The sequence below is a fragment of the Phaseolus vulgaris genome, chromosome 6 (genome assembly GCF_051622355.1).
Source record: "Phaseolus vulgaris cultivar YP4 chromosome 6, ASM5162235v1, whole genome shotgun sequence".
In the NCBI taxonomy this organism is placed as follows: Eukaryota; Viridiplantae; Streptophyta; class Magnoliopsida; order Fabales; family Fabaceae; genus Phaseolus; species Phaseolus vulgaris.
In genome coordinates, this window is record NC_143503.1 from 16,538,182 (window position 1) to 16,546,917 (window position 8,736).

Consider the following 8,736-nt stretch of genomic DNA (forward strand, 5'->3'; position numbering starts at 1 on the left):
GGATTAAAACCTAATCCAGATTTTCCAAAAACACAGTTTTGAGATGCTAGAACACTCTCAAAGTTGGATTGGCCTTTAGAAAGCTTATCCATTGTTTTAACAAGATAGTGGACCTTCTTTTCAAGATTTTCGCAATTTTCACAAACTAAAGTATCACACTTGCAAGAGGAGTTTTTGTAAATGATTTCCAAATTTTCAAAATCTGTTTTTGAATGTTCTAAATCCTCTTCCAGTGTCTTTACTCTGTTTTCAAGCCAGCTGTTCTTTTCTTTTAACCGATTGTTCAAGAGAGCCAATCGGTTGGCTTCTTCATGCGTTTCTTGAAAGGCTTGAAGCAATTGACCATAATTTTCAGAGTTTGAAGAGTTTGATGAACTTACACTACTTGAGTCATCCTCCCTTCTGGCCATGAAGCAAAGATATAGGCTTTTCTTATTTTGCCTTCTTTCCTTCTTGCTTGACTCTTTGTCATTGCTTCCTTTGGTTCATGAGCAGCCTTGAGTGTCTCCCACATTTCCTTAGCAGTTTTACACTTTGATATTCTGAAAAATTCATTAGTATCAAGCTATAATGTTTTGAGCAGACCGATCAAGCTAGGCCATCTTACATTCATCATTTGTCCATTTGGACAAAGGTTTTGCAATGAAAGAATTATCCTTTTTAAACTTTGGAATGTAAGGACCATTCTCAATTGAATCCCAAATTCTTTGATCAATAGATTCAATGAAGATTTTCATTCTTGCTTCCCAAAACTTATAATTCAATCCACAGAATAAAGCTGGTTTGTAGATTGAAGCACCTTCCTCAAAAGATAGTTTTCCAGCCAAAGAAAAAAGATTTTTGATCAACTTGAATAACTTTCAAGAACCAAGCTCTTGATGCCAATTGTTAGAATATATGGCCTTAAACGAGAGGGGGGTGAATTGTTTAAGAAAGATTTTCGCAAACTTTTAAGCTTAGAATGAAAAATACTTCAAGAAAACCTTGATTAAGAATTCAGTTTTTCAAAACATAAAGCAAAAACACAATACTGGAAAAACAATCGGTTGTTTTACCGAAACAATCGGTTGTTTATACCAGTTATCAATTGACAAAACTAAATTTAAAGAGATAGGGATAGAGAAATTGTACACAGTTGTTTATACTGGTTCACTCCAAACCCAGAGCTACATCCAGTCTTCTTAGAACCCTGAGGAAATCCACTAAGCAATCACACCTTGATCACTTACACAACAACCAAGAGAATGACCTTGAACACCTCAAGAAACACACTCTCCTTGGTCAACACACCAACACTAAGATTGCTGATCTTGATCCCCTCAAGAACACACAGCCAATCTCAGCAAAACACAGAAATACTTGTTCAACAGAGTACAAGGATTACACTTGTTACAGAAGATAATCTGAAATCAATACAAGCAGAATCCTATTCCTTACACTTTGATCAATCAAAAACTCTTAACAATCTCAGCTCTTTGAAAAACTCAAAAACTCTTAAGAAAAACTTGTCCAAGATTCTTAAATCTCAAATCTGTTTTTCTGAAAATATTCAAAGATGTAGTTTGTTATCAAATCTTAACAAACTCTTAAATTGCATTAAAAGATTGGTCAAAACATTTAATGACTGGAGCGTAAGCAGTTAAATCATTTAAAGCTCAGTCAAACAGAAAACAGTTTTTCTGTTATGGTCCCAAAACAAACAATCGGATGTTTCCTCGAATCAATCGGTTGTTTGGTACTTAACAGTTCAACCATTTTAAAAACAGTTTTGAATCTTTTTTCTCAAAACACCTAAGTATAAACAATCGGTTGTTTCGATAAAACAATCGGTTGTTTTAACTTAGTTTGAAAACATTTTACTTTCACAAAGATTGAGAATGCTAATGCTTTAGATTTAATCAAAGGATGGATTACAACATCCAAACTACCCCAGAACTAAGCTAAACCAGCACAGCAACATCAAGCATAGCAGAGGCTTCAACATCTTTCAAAGGATTTAGATTCTTCAAAACTTGAACACCACTTGGTTCAACATTTTTTACTCCAAATAAATCTATATCAACTCAAAAGCTTTTACGACATTTAATTTTAAGTTATTGGATATTTTACCCCTTGTTATCATTCTTTTATGAATTTGATTTTCTATTTTATTTTTCGTAATTTTAATACTAATAAATTTTAGTTATCCTATATTCATTTAATAATTATTCACTCTATTAAAAAAAAGTCGTTTTTTGTGCGTCTTGTTGCTCGCCAGATATTTATAGAAAATACATGTAGATAATAAGAATTTATTTTAAAATAAATAGATATAAATATATTTTATTTTAATGTTTATCGTGTTCCATAAATTTATTTTTACAATAAAATTAAGAATTAAATAAACTTAAGATTAACGTCTACATAAAAAATATTTTAAAATTATGTTTTTCATAAAAAAACATAAAAGTAAATATTTTTTAAATTATTTAAAAATTATAATAATTAACTATAATCTTATTGACGTAAAAAATATAATTATTTTTTTAAAATTGAATTATATAACATTAAATTAAAGAAATAAATATTACATATCCGTTCTGCTATATGACTAGCCTATACAAACTATGCAAAATGAACTTAAATTAGTCAATAAATTAAGAATGATGATACATTGAAACTCCTGATAGTAAAATGACATATTTAACGATTCATTAAATTAATATTTTAATTATATTTATTTTATTTTAATAAGTTGTCGAATGAGAGTGTTTTACTCTTTGGAGTCTCAAAAGAATCTTTTTCCATAAATTAACTCAGTCAACTTGTTTCCTTTTTTCTTATCGGACTAAACGACATCGTTTTGATGTTCTGAACTGAAATGCTCATGTTCTTTTATTCTCGCGCTCATGTTATCACTCGAGGTTGTTGAATTGAATCAATTTGAAGCAGTGAAGCTGGGAAGCATAATACTGCAAAGTGGTAACAAGTAGGTGAGTCATTGATAAAATATTATTGTTCATTACAAATGCACCATTTTCTGCTTGCTAGATTAACAACTAGGAGCCCCCACTCTGGTGTTCTTTGTCACAATGCCATTCTTTTCTTCAATTCACGTACTTTATCTGTATCAAACACAAAGCATCACAAAGGTGACACCTTTAATTCATTTAGCATCATCAATTCATGTGGGTTGTCCCCTAAAACGGCCCTGGAATTCTCCAAAAGGTTGGAATTGAAAAACCCAGATGGGGCAAATGCTGTAATTGATCTTCTCGGGAACTATGGGTTCTCGGAGACCCAGTTATGTAGCCTTGTAAAGAAACTCCCTTCCGTGCTTTTGTCAAATCCAGACAAGACCCTTTTGCCAAAACTCAAGTTCTTTCGTTCTATTGGGTTTTCACCCACTGACCTTCCTACATTCCTCGTTAGGAAACCTACATTTCTGAAATCAAGCTTGGAGAAAACCATTCGCCCTTGTTATGTGGTAATCAGAAGTCTAGTTCGCTGTGATAAGGAAGTAGTTTCCACTTTAAAGAATGGGCTGTGGCACTTTAACGGCAGAAATGTGGTGAATAATTCACTTCCAAACATAGAGGTTTTGAGACAGCTTGGCCTGCCTCAAGGTTCCATTTCTCTCCTGGTAGCCAATTTTCCTAGTGTCACATTTATGAAGCATGCAGGATTTGTTGAGGCTGTGGAGAAAGTGAAGGAAATGGGGTTTGATCCTTTGAAAACAAGTTTTGTTATGGCCCTTAAAGCTTTTGCAGATATAAGTGAAGCATCTTGGAAATCGAAGTTAGAAGTTTTGGAGAAATGTGGCTGGTCCAGTGATATCTCTCTTTTAGCTTTCAAAAAGCATCCCCAGTTTATGGTCTCATCAGAAAGCAAGATTCTTAAAATAATGAGCTTTTTGACGAAGGATGTGGGTTTGGCCCCTGAAGAGATCGCTAGATGCCCTGCTCTTCTTAAATGCAACTTGGAGAAGACAGTTATCCCCAGATTTGCAGTTATTAAAATTTTGAAGAGAAAGGGTTTGATTAAGAGTGATTTGAAAATAAGTACCTTTATTAAGATCAGTGAGAAAGTGTTTTTGGAGAAATATGTCACTCGATTTCAGAGTTATGAGCCACTAGTATTGGCTGCATACAAAGGTCAGAAGTCAAATTGATCATCTGGATATACTTTAGGCTTGAAACATTTTAATTGACTGTACTTGATACCAAAAATTTCCTTTTAATTTTATCTGCCTTTCATTTTTCGCCATATGTTATGTTACACCACTTACAGATTGTGGTTGTTTTGTTTAATTTGAATAGGCAGAGAACATTAAATAAAGATTCGTAAGATTGATGAATTGTTTTCTTCTCTCTGCACTTTAACTGTGAAGAGAAGAATTTGTTTTAACACATGTGAATCTGAATAGTTGTGCACTTAACTTGTAAATGTCATTAGCAGATGGTATCTAATCTCTTATTAAGGCCTTCAAAGGAGGCCAAAGACCATGTCTGCATTTCCTTGTAAGTATTATGTCTCTATCTAATCCTTATACCATTCTCCATCTCACAATTTATGGTATAATAATCTTCAAGTTTGACATACAACTCTATTAGCTGAAAGTTTCTTTCCTTTGTTATGTGTTGACAATAACCCAATATACTAACTGGATTTTAACTTCTGTACATAATATGCATAATAACAATCTTTATCAGTTGTTGTCTTGTTATCTGACAAACGGAATCAGTTTATTTGTAGCAAATGTGAGGGTCTCTAATTAGTATATGCTAGAGTGTAACAAGTTAAACCTTGCTTCTCGTATTGTATATGTTTTTTAGTAGTATCACACTTAGTCCAATTACTATTAAGAATGATTGTATAGTATATACCTGTAAGACAACTGTTGTCTTTTACTTGATGATGATGATATTACACTTTGAACTATTTATGAGACTAGATTATCCTTTAGAATTTGGGAGCACCAACACTCAGTTGTTTTAATTCTGAAGTTTATTTGAAGAAATGTATGTTTTAACTTGCCTTATCAATCCTTGTTAGGGGTGAAATTCAATAATTCAATAAAGCACCTGCTCTAGCTTTGGCACAGTTTTGCTACCAATATTTTTTATCTGCTGCTCTTTGAGAAGCCCTCTGATACTCTAGAGGGTAATACTCTCCCAGTTAAAGTAGTTTGATCTGGTTCAGTTGCTCAGAATGGTAATATTTGTTCATAAAACTTCAATTTTTGTACATGGAAACTTCATTGCTAGCTTTTATTAATAGAGATTATTGTTTTCCATTTGTCAAATGACTTAAATATGTTTTAAGTTGATGAGAAATGAGCATGTTTTGATTTGGTTCCTGTAACTTTCCTTTTCATTTTGTCCCTTAAAATTTTAAAACTAATAGTTTTAGTTCTCATAAAGTGAGTAAATTTTGGTTTTGTTTATTGTAAAATATGTTTTTATTTTAGTTCCTCTAAAATATGAAATTATTATTTTTGTCTCTAAATTTCATTTTAAAGTAAATAAATAAAAATTATTTTAGAGATATAGATTTTTTTTGGAAATATTAAATGTTGACACTGTATCAGATACACTAGTGACACACTTTTAAAAAATTATGCAAGTTCTTAATGAGTGTTACTTATAACAGGCATCATTGATAAAAATTATATTTTTTGAGGATGAAAATTAAAGAATTTTTTATTACCTGAAATGAAATTAAAATTTCTTAATTTTACATAAATTAAGAACATATTTAAGATTTACATATGAATTAACCTGATATTAAAGTGCTTGATCGTGATAATTAATTATTGTGGTTATTAGTTGGATTAGAATGGTCAATTTAGTCTTTTTATGCTTATTTTCATCTGGTGCTTGATATTTGATACTGTGGCATAAATTACAAATTAATTCTTAAATTCAGAATCCATCTAACAAAAAAATGTAGGTAATAAATAAACATGATATAATTTTTTTTACACAATTCTTGTATAATTTAAAGTAAATATGTAAAAATGGCTAAAATTAAAATAAGAAAGGGTTGGATTGTGTATTAAAACTTTTTAAATTTTTTGGTAAATCTTTGTCTAATGAACACTAACAAATAAATTTTATACTTGATATATGTATGCATTTTCATGCAATTTTCTTTAAGAGATTATGCTTATGAAAAAACGTTAGACATAACTTAAATGCCTTGTGAAAAACATTTTTTAAGTTTTGCTTTTGCAAAACTCTCTTCCTTAGGTTAGACTGGGAGATATTACTGATTTGTCTGATAATCCAAACTGTACAATTCTTGATCAACATGATCAAGGTTCTACTAGGACATTCTAACGATGTAAATTAAAAAACAAGTATTATTTGAACCTAATCACTTATGGCTAAACATGAGTATTCTTTGGAGTCAGACACTCCAAGCTAAACATGAGTATTATTTAGAACACAATTACTCTTGATTGGGATCGAATATTCTTTAGAACACAACCACTCTTGGCTAACACATGAGTATCATTTGGAACACAACCACTTTTAGTTAAGATCAAGTATTATTTGGAACACAATCACTCTTGGCTAAGACCAAATATTCTTTGGAACCAATCTCTCATAACTAAACACGAGTATTATTTATATATAACCACTCCTAGCTAAACATTGAATATTTTTAGAAACACAATTACTCCTGACTAAGACATAGATTACAAAGAATTGTGATCAAAAGATTACAAGGTTGTTTACTAAAAGAGGGTAACGTCCTAAGATAGATACAAAATGATAAAAACTCTTTTAGGTTGCTCTCGAACACAAACAATGTTCTTGCTCATAAATACAACACAAAGGATTGCTTAAGATTACAAAAGCTTGTTCTAATTCTTGCTGTAAGAGTTTTGACAATCTTCCTTCTTCACAAAGGTCTGTAATTAGAGTTAAGAAGGAAAGAGTTGTTGCAAATTCTTTGGAGTTGTTTGAGACAAATTGTAATTCTTCTTTTTCATTTTGCGTTTATCCACGTTTGAAGGCTAGAGATTAGAAATGCATTAAATGCTCTTAATTTAGCATTAAATGTATGTGGCTTCTTTGTGTAACTCCTCTTATACACGACATGACTTATGATGCATGTTGTAGGTAGTTTCTTTCCATCTTTGAGTAAAGTGCAAAACCATATATAGTTGGCTTACTCCATAGCCCTAACATCCTGCCTTTTTCAAAAAAGTTGTTTGTGTGGAGCAGCTTTCAACTTGTTCTTTAAGGGATCTTGATGTTGACAAAAATGTTGAGAGATCCTCTTGAAATAATGAATAATTGAACATTCTCTACAAGCATAAAATAAACATTTATAAGTTTGACGTGTACCATGAAATGCTCAAGATTACATCTCTCAGACAAATTATGTTTACCATGTGTCCAAGCAAAAACTTATTAGGCGGAGAACATAAACAAGAAAATCTTGTCTATTCAGTCATACTACTATGTTTCTTAAGCTAAATAAGACACAAAATTCAAACCACCACCAACTTAGGCTGAGAGGAATGACGCAAATGAAGTAGAGAGAAATAAATTCATCCTCTTAAGCCTTGTAAATACTTGTATAGAGTAGTGTACATTTTACAACCTTGTATATTGGCTGAACATTTTGGAGGTTTGTATTATGAGTTGAGTAGAATAGGTTGGGTGTCAAAATCTCAAAGGAAGAGTTAGGTCATAAACTCTAACCCTAAGAGAGAAAGATGGCACACCTTTTCTAAGAAACCATACCTTCCAATACAACTTAGGGTTTGTACAAGCTCCCTTGGGCAGTAACAGGGTTTTCAAACCCTAATCCTAACTTGCAATGTATGTCAGGGTATGAGTAGCTTGCACCACATGCTTCTTACCCTCTATTCTTCCTAGAAATAGAGTTTTCCTCTCGTAAATATAAACTTGGAATTGAGTATAGAATTGCTACCAAAATGGTTTTGTGTTCCTCTTCCAAGTATCTTTATTCTTTGCTACCACTTGAAAGTGATTTAGAAGGATTGTGCTTGAAGTTGGCATAACCTTTTCATTGTACACCAATCTTCTACGTTTACCACTATTCTGACTCATTGCTCACTCAATTACACCCCATTTCTGTTGTCAAACCATCTCCTCTTCCATTAGCACCGAAGAACGTTGCATGGAGCCAAGGAGATCTTCATCACCAACTCTCAAGGAAGAAGACAAGAAATGGCTAAAATAGAGAGAGAGACTATCCTGGAGAGACTCAAGAACAAGTGAGTTGCAATTTTGATAAGTGCCTAATTTCATAAATATTTCATATTAAAATATAGACACTTATGAGAATTTATTGCTAATTTACATATAAAATAATCCCTAATTTATGAATTTATACCTTTTTGCAATTTTTATGATCTTTATTTGAATAAGAGCATTTTATTCCCAACTTTGGTGTTAATTGTAGGTTTCTAGGGAAGATTGGAGATTTGGATTATAGAGTAATGATTGAAGCTAAAAAGAGAAAGTTGGAAGGTCTCAGAATGGAGAAAAGCACCGAAAAAGCTAATGTTGCAATATGAGTATTTCGCTTGAGCGAGAATGCTCCAGGATAGTTTTCAAAAATTGACGTGTTTCTCGCTCAAGCGAGAATTCCTTGCTTGAGCGAGAATGCGTAAGACAGATTGGACCTTTTTTATATTTTATCACATAGCCCATCAACACAACATAGGAAGCGACCTAAACTTAGAAAATTAGGTTAAATAGACGGTTAGAGGCT

At 32.0% G+C, this 8,736-nt stretch overlaps 1 protein-coding gene and 1 long non-coding RNA gene across 2 annotated transcripts; both read left to right on the top strand.

The window, feature by feature from the left end:
* Positions 1-2,834: 2,834 nt before the first annotated feature.
* On the top strand, positions 2,835-5,321 carry LOC137831104 (uncharacterized). The gene is made up of 3 exons (XR_011084339.2): positions 2,835-2,972; positions 4,438-4,499; positions 5,035-5,321. It is a non-coding gene; the product is annotated as an uncharacterized LOC137831104 (long non-coding RNA).
* LOC137831103 (transcription termination factor MTERF15, mitochondrial) lies at positions 2,971-4,262 on the top strand. Its single transcript, XM_068638638.2, has one exon. It carries the CDS (start codon positions 3,008-3,010, stop codon positions 4,148-4,150), a length of 1,143 nt encoding a protein of 380 aa, XP_068494739.2. The 5' UTR covers positions 2,971-3,007; the 3' UTR covers positions 4,151-4,262.
* Positions 5,322-8,736: the final 3,415 nt, after the last annotated feature.

Bases quoted from the DNA above. Each gene is read 5' to 3' on its own strand.
- LOC137831103 (XM_068638638.2), top strand. From the start codon at position 3,008: ATGCACCATTTTCTGCTTGCTAGATTAACAACTAGGAGCCCCCACTCT.